Source organism: Hippocampus zosterae, chromosome 9, assembly GCF_025434085.1.
Source record: "Hippocampus zosterae strain Florida chromosome 9, ASM2543408v3, whole genome shotgun sequence".
Taxonomy (NCBI): Eukaryota; Metazoa; Chordata; class Actinopteri; order Syngnathiformes; family Syngnathidae; genus Hippocampus; species Hippocampus zosterae.
This window is the reverse complement of record NC_067459.1, coordinates 24,598,750-24,617,894: the sequence shown is the minus strand read 5'-3', so window position 1 is coordinate 24,617,894 and position 19,145 is coordinate 24,598,750. Positions and strand designations below refer to the sequence as shown.

Below are 19,145 nucleotides of genomic sequence, written 5' to 3'. Positions count from 1 at the left end.
GCAGTTGCAACACCCTCTGGCGGCGAGTTTATTATTGCTATGTCATTTTAACTTGTTTTATATTTTGGCCAGGAGTCTCACAATTGACTAAACTCAATATGAAGAGCTGAATGGTTGTAGGTACTGTATTACAAATAATTTTAATAAATTTGTGACACAATCGTCAAGTTGGTATTTTCCTCCCGTGACGCGACTTAGGCATTGGTCGTCGATGTTGTATGTCTGATCGACAGCTTCTGGGTGACTAACCCCGCCTATCGGTTCGCCACAACCAATCAAAGATCGCGACGTCACCATCTGTCTGAATATTCATGTTATTTCGCGGGCTTTCTGTACCACGTGACTCAGTTTGGCGGGAAAGTGAAGGACTCCAGGAGAAGCTCTTGAGGACGCGAGGAGTACACTCACAATGGCGGTGAGGCGCTTTCCGTCTTTGTTTTTGTCTCTTATACGCGCTGTTGGGGTTTACGCGTGGACACCGGCGACGTTAGATGTCATGTTTCGCCGAGTGGAGTTTGGGCGTGTGGGGAACGTTGGTCCAACGAGATGCGGCTTCGTTGAAACAATAGGTGGCGATTCGTTCAGGACGAAATGTCTCCAAGTGCTTTTTTTAAAGCGACGTTCAGTGACACTTACTTGTTAGTTAGCGCCCGTCTTTTTTTCCGTCTAACGTGGCTCCGAAAACGAGTTCGGTCAGCTCACCGATTCGTCTTCAACAAAGACAATCGTCGCTGACATCGTCGCTATTCCACTGCTCCATCTAAGTGTCTCCAAAAATGTAAAATTGTGTCTGTGTTTGGGTTTCGGGGGTGGGGGGGGGGGGGGTACATTTTGTCTAAAAAATGTGTAAAATACCACAAAAAGGGCTCATTTTTAGTTCATGTGCCGCGGGCAGGATTCATCCGAGTCTCAGCACATGGGCGCAGGCAGCCCCGAGCCGCATTCCCGGAGGGGAGACCTGACCTCCAGCCCTGGCAGAGACCTGCCCCCCTTTGAGGACGAGTCCGAGGGCCTGCTGGGGGATGTCACTCTGCCCGGAGACGAGGAGGAGGAGGACAGCGATGGCGAGGAACTTATCGGGGACGGCATGGAACGGTGAGGAGCGCTGCTGCAGCTCACAGAGTGACATTGAATGCTGCAAAATTGTCAAAATCAGCTCTTTGACACCCTGATCAAAGGTGTGCAGTTGCCTGTATTTTACCGTAAGATTGCGGCAAAGCACAACTTTTGTCTTTTGGTTTGTTTATTGAACATAAAACATATACAGTAATAATTTGACAGAAAATAAGTTAAATAAAATGGTAAAAAAAGCAAAATCAGTCTTCATTCAACACAGTTATGTTCAAGGGAGTAGGAAGAAGTAAAAAAAACTAGTTCTACCCCGTTATGTGTTTATATTTAATAAATGCAGCAACTCAACTACCTATCAGGAAACGATGAAACCTTGGCCCAACATAAAAGGAGAAAGCTTAGACCCCCCCCATCCCCCAAAAATAATTATACCTGCCTGAAAAGGGTGGCAAAGCACATCTTTTGACCAAATGAAGTTCCTCAATTCACAAGTTCTTGGCACTATGCCGTCAAGACGTGAAGAAGTGGCTCAACAAGCACAGTTTCTTGGTTCTAAGATGATGGAAAAAGCACAACTCTTTTGCAAATTAAGCTCATCTATTCACTTCTACATAGTTCTTGGGCACCATGATGTCTTAGGGCAGCGGTGTCCAAACTTTTTGCCAAGGGGGCCAGATTTTATGTGGTAAAATGTCGGGGGGCCGACCTTGGCTGACATTCTTTACATTGAACAACAATATTGTTCAACAAATTTTAGTAAGCCAGTCTCTTTCACATTTCCATTTTTATTTTAATTTCAACAATCTTAAGAATTTCTTTTGGTTCATTTGAAACAGGAATTTGAAATATGACATATCAGTCAATATAAACACGGAGTGATGTCTTGTTAACTCGTCAGTGATGCCCTCTAGTGTCTAAATGCTATTACTCATTTAGCCACTAGAGGGAAGCAGTACTCTATGAAACATCACTCACCAGTCTACGAGACCTCAGTCAATGCAACACGTGTTCCATTGCGCCCAACCTGCGGGCCAGACGGCACTGATTTTATGACGGGGGCCGAGGGCCGGATGAAAGTCGACCGCGGGCCGGACTTTGGACATGGCTGTCTTAGGGTGATGGCAAAGTACTCAGACCATCAAAATGTTTCGGGCACCAAGATTGTAGCAAAGCACTACTGTTGTCCAAATGAAGCCTCCAACGGGCCTCTTACGGTCGTGTTTGAGTTGTCGCAACGAGCAAAAAAAATATCAGCGTCAAAGTCTGTTTTGAAAATAGCTGCCGGTCAACGTGTGAAGAACAAGCTTCATGTTTAGTTCCTTGAAAGCTCGATTCACGTCTCCAACTTGGTGAAATTTTTTGCAAGCGTGCGTTGGTTTTGTAGAAATCATTTGTGCCTTTTTTTGCGGCGCCGCCGCAGTGACTATCGGCCCATCCCGGCGCTGGATCGCTATGAGGCCGAGGGTCTGGACTTGGATGAGGAGGACCTGGCCGAACTATCCCCGGGAGCCCGGGCGGCCGCCGAGGAGGCTATGAGGAGGCGAGATCGTGAGCGGGGCTTCAGCACGCGCCTCAGGAGAGGCCTGCTCTACGGTCGGACACGCCCACCCGTCGCGCCGCACTTGATTGCCTTTTCGCTCCTTTTGACTCTGTCGTACTCTTTTAATTCTTCTAATCGTTTTGTTGAACGATATGCGTGATTTTTTTTTTGGTCCGGGTGTTTGTTTGGCTTCGTCAGACAGCGAAGATGAGGACGACGAGCGTCCGGCGGCGCGGCGGCGGCGGTTGGCCGAGCGCGCGGCGGAGGGCGCGGCCGATGGCGACGAGGAGGAGATGATTGAGAGTATCGAGAACCTGGAGGACATGAAGGTGAGTTCCGACGGCGGCCGCTAGCCATTTGGCGCGCTCACCTTTCCTCCTCTTCCTCGTCAGGGTCACACGGTGAGGGAGTGGGTGTCCATGGCCGCCCCCCGCCTGGAGATCTACAACCGCTTCAAGAACTTTCTGCGCACGCACGTGGACGAGAGCGGCCACAACGTCTTCAAGGAGAAGATCAGCGACATGTGCAAAGGTGAGGGGGGCGGGGCTTATCCGTGTGTGTGTGTGTGTGTGTGTGTGTGTGTGTGTGTGTGTCTGCGAATAGTTTTGGATTTTCATTACAATTTTTTTTTTACATTATTCACACTGATTTATTTTTTCAGGTATGCTTTGTTCGTTTTATTTTCAACATTTGGTGTTACGAGTAAGATGAGTGTAATTATTGCGTAATAAAGCAACATGTGATTCCCAGGCTTATCCATGTGTGTGTGTGTGTGTGTGGCTGCGAATAGTTTTGGATTTTCATTACAATTTTTTTTTTTACATTATTCACGCTGATTTAATTTTTTCAGGAATGATTGGTTCGTTTTATTTTCAACAGATGGTGTTACGAGTAAGATGAGTGTAATTATTGCGTAATAAAGCAACATGTGATTCCCAGGCTTATCCGTGTGTGTGTGTGTGTCTGTGAATAGTTTTGGATTTTCATTACAATTTTTTTTTTTACATTATTCACGCTGATTTATTTTTTCAGGAATGTTTTGTTCATTTTATTTTCAACATTTGGTGTTACGAGTAAGATGAGTGTAATTATTGCGTAATAAAGCAACGTGTGATTCCCAATCGACTGTTTGGCTTCTATAACAGACGGACAGCGAAATCAATTCATTTTGAATGAAGCCTGGAAGCTCATAATCGTATTTTTTTTCTCCACTTGAATTATTTTTATAAATGTATGATGCCCTTTTAGTGAGTTCATTTTTTTCCCTAAAAGTGTTTTTTTTTAATTTCGTCAACCGAATTGTTGTTATCTTCCGCGCGTGTCATTTTTAAACTCAAGTGCGTGTTTTTTGTGTGCGCGCGCAGAGAACAAGGAGAGTTTGGGGGTGAACTACGAAGACCTCGCAGCCAGGGAGCACGTGCTGGCTTACTTCCTTCCTGAAGCCCCCATGGAGATGTTGAAGGTAAAAGCAGAAGAAATCGCTCGCTACTCAAAAACCAATCCGCACGTCTTCCCCTTCTTTCATTCCTCTCTTCCTTTCCCCTTCCCTGTCAGGTGTTTGACGAGGCGGCCAAAGAGGTGGTGCTGGCCATGTACCCCAAATACGAACGCATCGCTCACGAGATCCACGTGCGCATCTGCAACCTGCCGCTGGTGGAGGAGATTCGCTCGCTCAGGTGAGGGCAACATCCCGGCTGACTGTTGGTGTGTTTCTATTGATTGGGGCCGGGGGAGGGGGGGGGCATACTTACAGTGAAAAATGAAAGCAAGACACACTTGGAAAAGGGGGTCCAGGTTTTGGGGAATGATGGGGCGGGGGGGCGGAGCTGATGCATCCAAGGGGGCGGGTCTTTCCATTGTACCGGGTCCACGCTGAAGCAGCCATTGTGCTCCTTTTTTTTGGGGTAGTGCGGGTACATTGGAAGGACTTTGCAGAAGATCTAAAATTGGGGGGTGGGGGGGGGGGTAATAAAAAAAAAAGTTGAAATTTGTTTTGGTCTGCGTTGAAGCCTCACTTTTGGTTCGGCGGCACTGCAGTTGGTTGGTTTGTTTGGCATTTGTGGCCTAAGCTTGCCATTTATGGCAGGGGTGTCCAAACTTTTTGCCAAGGGGGCCAGATTTTATGGGGTAAAATGTCGGGGGGCCGACCTTGGCTGACATTCTTTACATTGAACAACAATATTGTTCAACAAATTTTAGTAAGCCAGTCTGTTTCACATTTCCATTTTTATTTTAATTTCAACAATCTTAAGAATTTCTTTTGGTTCATTTGAAACAGGTATATCACATGCAACTGCTTATTCACTTGACTTTTTCTTAAACAGAAGTCTCCTGAGTGCAAATGGATTGATTTGAAACATAAAATGTATCACCATGACTTTTCAATAGTCACAAAACCTTTGACTCGAACAACAGGGAAATGAACAAGCAATACACATATCCACAACTGCAAGGATCATTTGAAATGTGACATATCAGTCAATATAAACACGGAGTGATGTCTTGTTAACTCGCGAGTGATGCCCTCTAGTGTCTAAATGCTATTACTCATTTAGTGAATGCTATTACTCATTTAGCCACTAGAGGGAAGCAGTACTCTATGAAACATCACTCACCAGTCTACGAGACCTCAGTCAATGCAACACGTGTTCCATTGCGCACAACCTGCGGGCCAGACGGCACTGATTTTATGACGGGCCGAGGGCCGGATGAAATTCGGCCGCGGGCCGGATTTGGCCCCCGGGCCGGACTTTGGACATGCCTGATTTATGGTCTCGTCTTCCCCGCAGGCAGCTCCATCTGAACCAGCTCATCCGCACCAGCGGTGTCGTGAGCAGTTGCACCGGCGTGCTGCCGCAGCTGGGCATGATCAAGTACAACTGCAACAAGTGCAACTTTGTACTGGGGCCCTTTTTCCAGTCCCAGAGCCAGGAGGTCAAACCGGGCTCGTGTCCCGAGTGTCAGTCACAGGGACCCTTTGAGATCAACATGGAGGAGGTGAGCGATGACGACGACGACGACGTCTCCGTCGAGCTTTTACGCCGCCACCTCGTCTCACCCGCGGTGACTTTTCTTGAAATTCCTCCAGACGGTCTATCAGAACTATCAGAGGATCACTATCCAGGAAAGTCCCGGCAAGGTGGCCGCCGGACGTCTGCCGCGCTCCAAAGACGCCATCCTGCTCGCCGATCTGGTGGATAGCTGCAAGCCGGGAGACGAGATCGTAAGTTCGCCGCCTCCACAAAATCCGCCATCCAGACGCTCAAAAGTCCTTTGCGCTTTCAGGAGCTGACGGGCATCTACCACAACAACTATGACGGCTCTCTGAACATGGCCAACGGCTTCCCGGTGTTCGCCACCGTCATCCTGGCCAACCACGTGGCGCGGCGGGATGAAGGCGTGGCCGTGGCTGAGCTGACGGACGAAGACGTCAAGGCCATCGTGGCTCTGTCCAAGGATGAGTGCATCGGAGAAAGGGTGAGTGAGAGGAAATGGCCGCAGCTCCTCTCAATCGCGCGGCTAATCGATATTTTTCAAGAAATACCCGCGTATCCCAATATCGCACTTTTACTTCAAATTGAATGAAATTAATGGGAAAATTTCTATTCGCTTTTCCCCCCCCCGTGTATTCATAAAATACATATTTTGTATCGAACGCACAATAAAATGAATTGACATCTGTCAGAATTGCGCTCCTGACTGCAAAAAAGAAGGACCGATTTGTGAGTACCGGTCCCAAATGAAAATAGTTACTGATTAATTTTTCATCTTCCGAGCCGCTTGATCCTCACTAGGGTCGCGGGGGGGTGCTGGAGCCTATCCCAGCTGTCTCCGGGCAGTAGGCGGGGGACACCCTGAATCGGTTGCCAGCCAATCGCAGGGCACACAGAAACGAACAACCATTCGCACTCACACTCACACCTAGGGACAATTTCGAGTGTTCAATCAGCCTGCCACGCATGTTTTTGGAATGTGGGAGGGAACCGGAGCACCCGGAGAAAACCCACGCAGGCCCGGGGAGAACATGCAAACTCCACACAGGGAGGCCGGAGCTGGAATCGAACCCGGTACCTCTGCACTGTGAAGCCCACGTGCTAACCACTGGACTTACCGGGCCGCCCGCCTTGATTAATTTTTAATCAATTAATTAATTCATTCATTCATTCATCTTCCTAACCGCTGGATCCTCACTAGGGTCGCGGGGGGGGGTGCTGGAGCCCATCCCAGCCGTCTCCGGGCAGTAGGCGGGGGACACCCTGAACCGGTTGCCAGCCAATCGCAGGGCACACAGAAACGAACAACCATTCGCACTCACACTCACACCTCGGGACAATTTAGAGCGTCCAATCAGCCTGCCATGCATATTTTTGGAATGTGGGAGGAAACCGGAGCACCCGGAGAAAACCCACGCAGGCCCGGGGAGAACATGCAAACTCCACACAGGGAGGCCAGAGCTGGAATCGAACCCGGTGCCTCTGCACTGTGAAGCCGACGTGCTAACCACTAGACTACCGGGCCGCCCGCCTTGATTAATTTTTAATCAATTAATTTATAATTAATCTTGTGGACTTTTTTTTTTTAAATAGTCCGGTCTGCAAATCCTTTTTCTATGTCCAGGTCTTCGCCAGCATTGCGCCGTCCATCTACGGCCACGAGGACATCAAAAGAGCTCTCGCCGTGGCCATGTTTGGAGGCGAGGCCAAGAATCCCGGTAAAATTCTCGTCGCCCGACCGCTCGTCAACCATTTTAGGACCGGTCGGCCATCTCGCCATAGTTATCGCCTGCCTTTTATTCAGGTGGTAAACACAAGGTGCGAGGAGACATCAACGTCCTTCTATGCGGAGACCCCGGGACGGCCAAGTCACAGTTCCTCAAGTAGGACATGATGGAGGAATATGCGCCCGCGGGGAATATTTCTCGCCGTGACGTCACTTCCTGCGCACAGGTACGTGGAGAAGGTGGCGAGCAGGGCCGTGTTCACCACTGGCCAGGGCGCGTCCGCCGTGGGCCTGACCGCCTACGTGCAGAGGCACCCCGTCAGCCGCGAGTGGACGCTGGAGGCCGGCGCGCTCGTGCTGGCCGACCGCGGCGTCTGCCTCATCGACGAGTTTGACAAGGTACGCGCCGGCGCACATGCGGGCAAAACGCGAGAAATGTGAACGCGTGTGGCGTTCGTGCAGATGAACGACGCCGACCGCACGAGCATCCACGAGGCTATGGAGCAGCAAAGCATCTCCATCTCCAAGGCGGGCATCGTCACTTCGCTGCAGGCCCGATGCACAGTCATCGCCGCTTCTAACCCCATCGGTAAAACGATGTGCCACTCGCATGCGTGCGACCCACCTGGCCGGCGCTAACGACCAGTGGGCGTGTCCTTCCAGGTGGCAGATACGACCCCTCGCTGACCTTTGCTGAGAACGTGGACCTGACCGAGCCCATAGTGTCACGTTTTGATGTCCTGTGTGTGGTCCGAGACACCGTGGACCCCGTCCAGGTACACAAGCAGCAGTTCTTCACGTATGGACCCGGGAAAACACCCACACATTAAAAACAGCACACACACACACACACAGTGACACACAAATGAGATTTTAATCATCAAAAACAACACACACGTACACACACTGGCCACAGTCGCGCTCACTCAACCACACGCTACTTATTGTACTTTTTTCCCCTTATTTTGTTTCAGATTTATTTGGGTTTGTTTTGTTTTTTAATATGGAGTATTTGTCAATTGCAAGATTTAAAAAAAAAAAGTACACAACACCAAGTCTTGTGTAATAAACAACAATTCTCAAACATTTGACCTTCCTTCTGGACAGAAATACCCACTTAATATAAGCTGTAGTTAAAAAATTTTTTTTTCCATATTTTTCTTTTTAATTTCTTCATGGGCGGCCCGGTAGTCCAGTGGTTAGCGCGTGGGCTTCACGGTGCAGAGGTACCGGGTTCGATTCCAGCTCCGGCCTCCCTGTGTGGAGTTTGCATGTTCTCCCCGGGCCTGCGTGGGTTTTCTCCGGGTGCTCCGGTTTCCTCCCACATTCCAAAAACATGCGTGGCAGGCTGATTGAACACTCTAAATTGTCCCTAGGTGTGAGTGTGAGTGCGAATGGTTGTTCGTTTCTGTGTGCCCTGCGATTGGCTGGCAACCGATTCAGGGTGTCCCCCGCCTGCTGCCCGGAGACAGCTGGGATAGGCTCCAGCACCCCCCGCGACCCTAGTGAGGATCAAGCGGCTCGGAAAATGAATGAATGAATTTCTTCATTTCAACGAAGGTGCTCTTTGACTTTTCGGTCTGTAGTTCTTTTCCATCCGCTGTAATCCTGCTGCTTGCACAGGACGAGATGCTGGCTCGCTTCGTGGTCGGCTCCCACGTCAAGCACCACCCCAGCAACAAGGAAGGGGGCGTGGCCTTGGAGGAGGTGCTGTTGCCCAACTCTTCCAACGCGGCGCCCATCCCTCAGGAGCTCCTCAGGAAGTACATCATCTACGCCAAGGACAGGGTGGGCGGAGCCTCGGGCTGTCAGTCGCGTGTCGGTCCCAGATCCGGCTGATTGACAGCCACGCCTACGTTTGTTTGCAGGTTCATCCCAAACTCAACCAGATGGACCAGGACAAGGTGGCGCGGATCTACAGCGACCTGCGCAAAGAGTCCATGGTGAGACACGCGCTTGACACAAACACTCAGAAAAACACGGTTTACAAATTCATATATGTCAGAAATGACACGCGCGCTCAGGTGGCGATACGCACGTTCGTATGCTACGGTGCTTATGCGCAATCGCACCCGTGGCATCTCGCAGGCGACGGGCAGCATCCCCATCACGGTGCGCCACATCGAGTCGATGATCCGCATGGCGGAGGCGCACGCCAAGATGCACTTGCGCGACTACGTGATGGAGGACGACGTCAACATGGCAGTCCGCATCATGCTCGAAAGCTTCATCGACACGCAAAAGTTCAGCGTCATGCGCAGCATGCGCAAGGTATGCCATGCCACCGCTAGCTAGGAAATCGACATTTAAAAAAAAAAATCCTCAATAGGCTGATATTTCTGTATCGGACTCGTTCTTCTACGCAGACGTTCTCTCGCTACCTGGCGTACCGCAAAGACAACAACGAGCTGCTGCTGTTCATCCTCAAGCAGCTGGCGGCTGAGCGCGTTTCCTACCAGAGGAGCCGGTATGGAGCGCGCGACGACACCATTGAGATACCCGAGAAGGATCTGCATGACAAGGTAACGGCGCTCGTAAGCTAACCGCTGCCAAATGCTTGCGTCCGCAGCCAATTGCTGGTTTTAGCTGATAGCCGAAATACTTGAGTCGGTAGTTAAATGTTACGGCTAAATGCTAACGTTTGTGGTTGAATGCTAATTGCGAACGCTAAATGCTAACGTTTGTGGTTGAATGCTAATTGCGAACGCTAAATGCTAACGTTTGTAGTTGAATGCTAATTGCGAACGCTAAATGCTAACGTTTGTAGTTGAATGCTAATTGCGAACGCTAAATGCTAACGTTTGTGGTTGAATGCTAATTGCGAACGCTAGATGCTAACGTTTGTGGTTGAATGCTAATTGCGAACGCTAAATGCTAACGTTTGTGGTTGAATGCTAATTGCGAACGCTAAATGCTAACGTTTGTGGTTGAATTCTAATTGTGAACGCTAAATGCTAACGTTTGTGGTTGAATGCTAATTGCGAACGCTAAATGCTAACGTTTGTAGTTGAATGCTGTTGAGGAATGGGAGCTGTCAATTTGCTCTTGGCCCTTCCTTGGTTACAGATTCTTTTATCTCTCTATAAGGTGGAAGAAGACCCAACACCACATTGTCTTTTCTTCAGTTTATCACAACGCAACACGAATCGATTCGGGCTCCTGTGAGTCTCAGATTTCATCAGGAAGCCCCGAGCAACTTCAGTCACACGTACATATAGGCATAGTATGTGAATTATGTTAATTAGGGGTGGGCAGTCCTTCCCCTTATGTAAAAATTTGAAACAAAGAAAGTCAAGCAAAGTTCAATGTTGGCATTTTGACAAAGTGCAGACCATATCTGCTGGTTCACAAACCTTGAGACTAGGTTTACTCCTCGAAGGCACTTGACAGCCTTCAGGGACTTTTACGATGTGGGAGGCGGAAAGAAGATAGCCAGGTGGCTGTTAATCAACCAAGGGGAATTAGGGCCCCAACTTCACCCTACACTCTTTGTTGTAACAACTTCAGCAGATGTTCAGGAGAGAGACTAGTGTCAATAGTTTTCATAGCAAGATGAAATTCATCAACAATGTTCTACTACTACTTCTAGCGGAATAATTCCTTAACAATGCTAATTGCGAACGCTAAATGCTAACGTTTGTGGTTGAATGCTAATTGCGAACGCTAAATGCTAACGTTTGTGGTTGAATGCTAATTGCGAACGTCAACAGCTGGTTAGTGCTGAAACATTGTCATGTTCCCCCTTAAAATGTTGGGTACTGAGCCGACATCAACTAAATAAGTCCCATGCTGATTGCTCAGAGGAAAAAAAACGTTGTTAGCAATGAGAGACGAGAAAAAAAAGAGCACCCTCAAAATCGAAAGGTTGACTCCCCGCCGCTCTTAAGTGTGCCTGATTAGCTAACGTTGGCCAACTTGCGTTACAGGCTCGTCAGATCAACATCCACAGCCTGTCTTCGTTCTACGACAGCGAGCCGTTCCGCACCAACAGGTTCACTTACGACGGCAAGAAGAAACTCATCGTGCAGCAGTACTGAGAAGAATCAAAACAGTCAACCTGTAAATAAGTGTACATGTTCGTTCCTCTCCCTTGTTCTCGATTAAACATGACTTTGTTGTACATGTGGCGGGAGTTCTTTAAGATCGATGGCAAGCACCAGAGTTGAGAGAAGTTATATTTGTCTTTTGAATTGCGTGACGCTTGTGTTCCTACAAATATTTCCAATTTGACATATTGCATGTTGGATAATCAGGTCTTTAACAGCCAAAAATGTGTGCGTAGTGCGTGTCATGGAGCAAATCAAGGAAGACCAGACAGCAGGAGTATTTTCCAAAGCGAATGCTTGTTTTTTGAAGACGGTGTTTACCTGTAACCCCTTCGCATGTGTAAAATGGCCGCCTATCTGCATGTGTCTGGTTTTCATATCAAAATCACGCGAGACCTTTTTCCTTGGAGTACTCTATTTTGAGATTGCGGTGTTACTGAATCTTTGCTTCTTGTGCTCTGTTGACAATACTGGAGCTGATGTCATGAACGAAATTAATTTCCATTAAAAAAAAAGGATCCGCGGTGCCCGAACTCTTGAATAGCTTCAACTTAACTGCAATAATACTACCTGCCAGCAGAGGGCGTAATTTTTCCAGTGTACTCTGACCTGCAGTGCGAGACCAAGTGTAAAATGAAAACACCATTTAAATGGCAAATAAGCGAATCAACGTGACCATAAAAATTAAAACAAGACAGGAGTTACCGAGACTAGAGGCAATGGCAGGCGTTTCTTAGAGTACGGAAGAGTGTCGGGTTACGAATATGAAGATTACCGTTACATGTGCCACATTAATTAAACAACAGTCTAGATGTTTTCATTGAGGTTATTATGACAAGGTTAAGTATCAAAAAGTTCAATGTAGATTTTAAAAAAACATTACATTTAACAAACAAAAAAAATTGTAAATAAAATGATGCTTATAAATGTGCCCTGTAACTGACTGCAGTCCGCCTTTTCGCCCGTATTCAGCTGGAGTAGGCTCCAGCCCCCGTTCCCACTCCACCGAACCCACCCCCCCTCACCCCCCATCCTATACGCTCCAGGACGAGCTGTACTGTATTGAAAATGGATGGAGGCACGATGGAATGATGCTGTCCCAACATCACAAGCATCGAGCAGACCGGCGTACCCAATGACGTTTCCGGTAGCTTTTGGGTAGGCGGGGCTAGTATTCCGAAATGAGACCCGCGTGTGCATTGCTCCACAGTTGCTAGTGCGTGCGCGTAGGCGAGTAAGTCTCTCGGAACACATCGTCCACCTCTGCGTTCTCCATCTGGCTTGCTGCGGGCCCCACGTCAGGATGAGCGTTTCGACCGGGGCGGAAATTGCGGCTTTGCTGGTCGCGGCCGCGTTGCTGTGCGCGGCGGCCAACGCGCTGCCCAACCAGCGGCCCATCATCGGTGAGTCCCGACCGGGGGTCCGTTCGTGGCGTGCACATGCAAGGAATGTTCTGGAAGGTCACCGTGACTAGCGAGATTCAGTGCGTTGCCCGGGTGACGACGTTTCACTTTTGCTTGCCGTCGGTGTGCTAATAGGGGGTTTGCTAAATCTTGAATTTGTCTGATAAGTCAATCAAATGGAACGCTTCGATGACGTTCTTGAAAGGATCTTACGACAAAACCTGCAGCCTAAATAGCAACATCTGAGAAATTGATCATTTCGTAGGGGTCTTCATTATTTCTTGTACATACACACACAAACGATACAAGCATTTTTGAGGACATGAAATGCATACAAAATTTGAATTTGAAGCTTTTGAAGCAGCGCGATTGCTCAGTTGGAACATATTCAACAGTAAATGTCTTTTGAGTTAAATCTTTGTGTTTTTATTCCTTTCCAAAATTTCAGTGCAATTTGAGTATGTTGAAGATTCACAACGACCTTGCTCCTAAATGTTCAGGTCAAATCATCCATCCATCAATCAATCCATTTTCAACACCGCTTATCCTGAATAGCGCCAGCTGACTTAGGGCAGAAGGCAGACGACACCCTGAACTGGTCGCCAGTCAATCACAGGGCACATAGAGACAAACACCCATTCACACCCACATCCACACTGGGAACCGATCCCACGCTGCCCGCACACAAGTCAAGCGAGTGTACCACTACACCATCAGTGACCCCTTCGTGTAAAATAATAGACTCACATTTAGATTGATGTTGATTTTGATTGATGTTGACTCTGAGAATTGAAATGTTGTTTTGAGACAAATTCTGTTGGAGCTCTTTAAATATGCACTTCAAACAAGTAAGTTGCTGTATCAAAGGGGTCTAAAAAAAATCCATGTGAAAAAAATAATAGAGCTGCCAAACGATTAAAATATTTAATGTAATTAAAAATGCAACTGTCATAATTAACTCAAATTAACTAAAAAAAAATAATCGTGATTACTCACACATTTTTTTTAATCGTTTCTGAATTTCCTTTGACATTTTTTGTTCTATTTTTCCCCATTTTAATGCTTTCATCAACTTGGAATCATGAATCGGTTTTCTATGTGACAAATGCAAATATTCAGTGAAATAACAATTTCAATTTGACATGAACATTTTTCACTTGGAGCAGTTGTTCACACATAATCTCTCAGGCAATATTACTGTCCATCAACAACAGTGAAAAAAATTTTTTTTGTCACACAACAGCTGCTTTAACAGCTTTTCTAATGAAATCAAAACAGAGCAATATAACATTATAAAGTGCACGTCGAGGGTAAACTAGTACTCAGCCTATAGTGGATTGAAACCATGGTTGCATACTTCGTTTTTCTCAAGTTTGCCAGAAGTGGCCAAGACGACCACGTTAGCTGCGCCACTGCTTCATGATTACACGATTACATGTTTGTCATCAGCAGCTGGCCAAAGCGTGTTTCTCCTTTGCGACTCGCTTGGTGCTCGCAGGTGTGCTGACGCAAGAAATCCAGCCGGATGACCCCTTTGCCACGGGATCCTCCTACATCGCCGCCTGCTACGTGAAATATTTGGAGAGCGCCGGCGCACGCGTGGTTCCCATCAGGTATGTGGGGGGGGGGGGGGGGGGCTGCACGTTGGCATGGTGGTTAGCGCCGATGCTTTGCGGCTTGGAGGTGAGGGTTTTCCCGTCTTAGCTGAGGACATCCAAAAAGAAGAAAGCCGTTGATGAAGCGTTCAGGAAATGTTGTGACAACTGTTTTTCTCGTCTGGTGCTCGGCCCGACTTCTTCTCAAGGCGCAACCGATTCACTTCAAAGCAGGTGCGGCCGTGCCCTTCGAATACGAGCGGCCTGACTCGAGTCGATCGGCGAGTTCGTTCATTTCACTTGAGTGCTCCAACTTGAGGTGCAAGCGCAGTGTGGTGGCAGTCAGCTCGGCTCGCAAACGTCAAGCAGGAAGCACAAATTTTCCATGCCATTAAATAGCTTCAGGCGTGAAGCTATTTAATGGCACTCCCTGTACAAGTTGACACTCAAACGTCACACCTTTAATTTCAAACACGCAAACACCAGTTTGTTTAGTTTTTTTTTTCCCTTAAGAATGCCCCCGTTAGCTTAATGCTAACATCAAAATGAACATCCCATTGAAGGGCTTGTGACGAGTCATCAATTGTTGCAGTGTCGTAACGGATGGTAGTAACTAATCATGACATGCCTCTTCCTAATATCACCTTCATTTTTACGTTTGTGGCCAGGATCAATCGTACCGAAGAGGAATACGTCCGGATATTCTCCACAATTAACGGGTGAGCTGAGCAAGTTGCTTCTTGGTCGTTTTCTTTGGTGTTGAGAACATGACGGTATATTTTCTTGTTGTTTTGTCCAGGTTGCTGTTACCGGGCGGAAATGCGGACATCGAGACGTCGCTGTCCACGCGAGCGGCCAAGATCTTCTACCGCCTCGCTCTCAAGGTAGCTTCCGAGCGACACTACCGACTTTGATCCAATTTCCTTCGAGTTCCTACCTGTTACAAGCCATGTCGTTTGAAGACCAAATGAAACTTTCCAATCAGTTAATGCAGTGGTGTCCAAACTTTTTGCCAAGGGGGCCAGATTTTATGTGGCAAAATGTCGGGGGGCCGACCTTGGCTGACATTCTTTACATTGAACAACAATATTGTTCAACAAATTTTAGTAAGCCAGTCTGTTTCACATTTCCATTTTTATTTTAATTTCAACAATCTTAAGAATTTCTTTTGGTTCATTTGAAACAGGAATTTGAAATATGACATATCAGTCAATATAAACACGGAGTGATGTCTCGGAGAGTGCTACTGCCCTCTAGTGTCTAAATGCTATTACTCATTTAGTGAATGCTATTACTCATTTAGCCACTAGAGGGAAGCAGTACTCTATGAAACATCACTCACCAGTCTACGAGACCTCAGTCAATGCAACACGTGTTCCATTGCGCCCAACCTGCGGGCCAGACGGCACTGATTTTATGACAGGGGCCGAGGGCCGGATGAAATTCGACCGCGGGCCGGATTTGGCCCCCGGGCCGGACTTTGGACATGCCTGAGTTAATGTATTGCACAAACGTCCCTTGCGCCCTCTGCAGGCCAACAACGCTGGTGACTACTTCCCTATATGGGGTACCTGTCAGGGTTTCCAGCAGCTGACATTTTTGACGGCCGACAGGAACTTGCTGACCGTCACGGACACCAGGAACATCGCTCTGCCGCTCAACTTCACAGCGGGTGAGGTCTTGCGCAAGACTACCGCGTCGGGCGCGCTTGCATCATTTTTCCGTGTGTTATACCTGTCTTGCAAGTTCTTGAGGGGAATATCTAAGAAAAAAAAATGGCCGCTAATATTGAATGTTGTTTTCTGCACCAGTTAAAAAAAAAAAAAAAAAAGAGAGGTAATGGGGATACACGTCATGTGTCCATATAATATTATTTGGCATTCAGGGGAAAAACATTTATTTACGTTCACATCACATTTGTTTGGCATAACTTTGCGAAGGCGGCCCGGTAGTCCAGTGGTTAGCACGTGGGCTTCACAGTGCAGAGGTACCGGGTTCGATTCCAGCTCCGGCCTCCCTGTGTGGAGTTTGCATGTTCTCCCCGGGCCTGCGTGGGTTTTCTCCGGGTGCTCCGGTTTCCTCCCACAGTCCAAAAACATGCATTGCAGGCTTATTGGACGCTCTAAATTGCCCCTAGGTGTGAGTGTGAGCGTGGATGGTTGTTCGTCTCTGTGTGCCCTGCGATTGGCTGGCAACTGATTCAGGGTGTCCCCCGCCTACTCCAGCATTCTGTCACTTTTATTTATTTATTTATTTATTTATTTATTTATTTATTTATTTATTTATTTAATCATTCGAATTTGTCAAGGGGCGGCCCGGTAGTCCAGTGGTTAGCACGTGGGCTTCACAGTGCAGAGGTACCGGGTTCGATTCCAGCTCCGGCCTCCCTGTGTGGAGTTTGCATGTTCTCCCCGGGCCTGCGTGGGTTTTCTCCGGGTGCTCCGGTTTCCTCCCATGTTCCAAAAACATGTGTGCCCTGCGATTGGCTGGCAACCGATTCAAGGTGTCCCCCGCCTACTGCCCGGAGATGGCTGGGATGGGCTCCAGCACCCCCCCGCGACCTTAGTGAGGATCAAGCGGTACGGAAAATGAATGAATGAATGAACTTTGCGAAGTTGTTGTGGTGAACCCTTGCGAGGATGCAAGTCGAATCATTGAAAACGTTTACAACGGTGATTGAAGTAGCTCGATAAACTGTCTCGCATATGAAATGGTGATTCATTTCCTTTTTCCTGTAAAACTGAATGATGAATGTTTCATTAGTCTGACATTTGTTTCTTGTAATACAAATGAATGTATCGCTTGCCTTCCCACCTGCCTTCCTACCCACTTAGCTTCCTACCTAGCTAGCTAAAACGTAGCAACTTACTTGCCAAGCGACTCGAGTCTTTTCTTTTCCCCTCCGTCCAGACTCCTCGTCCAGCCGTTTGTTCCGTAACTTCCCCAACGACGTGATGCAGTCTCTGTCCGAGGACAACATCACCCCCAACTTCCACAGCTGGAGTCTCTCGCTTCAGGTACTTTGGTCGGCACGTATTACTCCCGTCCGTGCGTGTTTTCTAAATACTGTCTCGTCACTGGCTGCTCGCGTACTGACCCGTCAGAACTTCAGCCGTAATAACAAGCTGAAGAGGTTCTACAAGGTTCTGTCCACCAACACAGACGGCACGACGGACTTCATCTCTACCATGGAAGGTTCTGCCCCCCCCACACCCCCCATTGTCGAATTCGGGGCCAGATAAAAGGGTTTGATCCGTTTGTGTTTGCGTTCTCAGCCCATCATTACCCATTTTACGCTGTGCAGTGGCACCCCGAGAAATCCCCATTTGAGTGGGTGGACAAGCCCGGAATGGTCCACACCACCCAGGCTGTCCGAGTGTCCCTCTACACGGCCAGTTTCTTTGTCTCAGAAGGTGAATGCAACGCCGAGCTATACCGTCCCCACCCGCCTTCTGTTGTTGGCTACAAGCAAGGATGACCTTTTTCTCTTAGCAGATTTCCACTTTGCCTTCCTTTGTTTATTAAACAACATAGCGATTCCAAACTAATCTGAGGCTTGGCCAAAGTTCCAAAAATCGATTATCGGCCCATGCCGAGTTCAAAAGCAAGTTTCAAATCCGAGTCTGCAGCGGCTTCTGGGCCGATCGTCTACTCGCTTTGCATGATGTTGTGTCCGTTGCCCGAACGGCAGATTCTTCTGTGATGTCATCGTACCCAATTGCCCTTTGCCCTCACAAACAAGCTCATCTTTCTTTTCACACCTGAAACTACGGAATGGGTCGTGATCAATACAACCTGTTTTATAATTCAATCAATCAATCAATCAATCAATCAATCAATCAATCAATCAATCAATCAATCAATCAATCAATCAATCAATCAATCAGTCAGTCATTGTGTACCTCATGCATGCCTAATTAAATTACAGCACATCCATTACATTTAAGATTAGCAAAATCAAATGGAAACAAAAAAAATCACTCCTGTATTCCTTACTTACTTAGTTAACTGTCCTCCCTTGCCGCCTTCTGTTTTTTTTTTTTTTCCTTTCTGGCTTCCTTCACCATCGTCGTCTTCTCTTTTTCAGCGATGAAGAACCAGCATAAGTTTTCGAGCCCCGCAGAGGAGGAGCAAGCCCTCATCTACAATTTCTCTCCTGTCTTCTTAGGCATCAGCTCCATCTTTGTGCAGAAGTACTACTTCGATTGATACACTAAAATTGGTGTGTGCGTGTGCGCGGGTGTACACGCGCTGCAAAGTAAAACATGCGTTGGCAAGTGTCTTCCACTAGATGACGCCATTTCACGTTGACCACTGGACGGAATAAATGACGGAAAAGTTCAGGGTGTCTTCATTGAATAACATTTGAAAAGTGACGGTTAAAAATAACAATGACATAATATGTTAAAAATAAATCAATCATAAGTAATACACGCAAATGTTAATGACAAATACTGTGCATTAAATTACTTTTTTCAACCTACTTACGTAAAAATAGGAAATATAACAAACTCAAATGTTTGTTTTGTATGTTTGTGTTTTTAGGGGTAAAAAAAAAAAATCATTCATAATTCATAATTTCCCTGTTATCTTTCGCCGGCAGCCACATCCACTCAGACGCACGTGCATGTGCTCACTCCACTGTGTGTGTATAGTGGGGATTAGATTTAGTGGCGAGGATTATCCAGTGTGAGGATTTCCCGCCTCTTTCGCACCTGCCAATCATCCTCAAGAGGCCCTCCGAGGAAGATGACACCACCACCATCATCAT

At 47.5% G+C, this 19,145-nt stretch overlaps 2 protein-coding genes across 2 annotated transcripts; both read left to right on the top strand.

Annotated features, from left to right (window-relative positions):
* The first annotated feature begins 332 nt into the window (after positions 1-332).
* On the top strand, positions 333-11,450 carry mcm2 (minichromosome maintenance complex component 2). The gene is made up of 20 exons (XM_052076291.1): positions 333-415; positions 896-1,095; positions 2,492-2,664; positions 2,810-2,940; positions 3,004-3,142; positions 3,976-4,073; positions 4,166-4,287; positions 5,401-5,608; positions 5,700-5,834; positions 5,897-6,088; positions 7,229-7,322; positions 7,409-7,487; positions 7,558-7,729; positions 7,793-7,919; positions 7,994-8,106; positions 8,954-9,118; positions 9,199-9,273; positions 9,419-9,601; positions 9,697-9,852; positions 11,257-11,450. The coding sequence occupies exons 1-20, from the start codon at positions 410-412 to the stop codon at positions 11,365-11,367; spliced, it is 2,679 nt and encodes an 892-aa protein (XP_051932251.1). The 5' UTR covers positions 333-409; the 3' UTR covers positions 11,368-11,450.
* A 997-nt stretch (positions 11,451-12,447) lies between these two features.
* Positions 12,448-18,717, top strand: zgc:171566. The gene is made up of 9 exons (XM_052076360.1): positions 12,448-12,779; positions 14,278-14,392; positions 15,043-15,093; positions 15,174-15,258; positions 15,908-16,046; positions 17,285-17,391; positions 17,479-17,569; positions 17,650-17,787; positions 18,462-18,717. Exons 1-9 carry the CDS (start codon positions 12,680-12,682, stop codon positions 18,581-18,583), a joined length of 948 nt encoding a protein of 315 aa, XP_051932320.1. The 5' UTR covers positions 12,448-12,679; the 3' UTR covers positions 18,584-18,717.
* Positions 18,718-19,145: the final 428 nt, after the last annotated feature.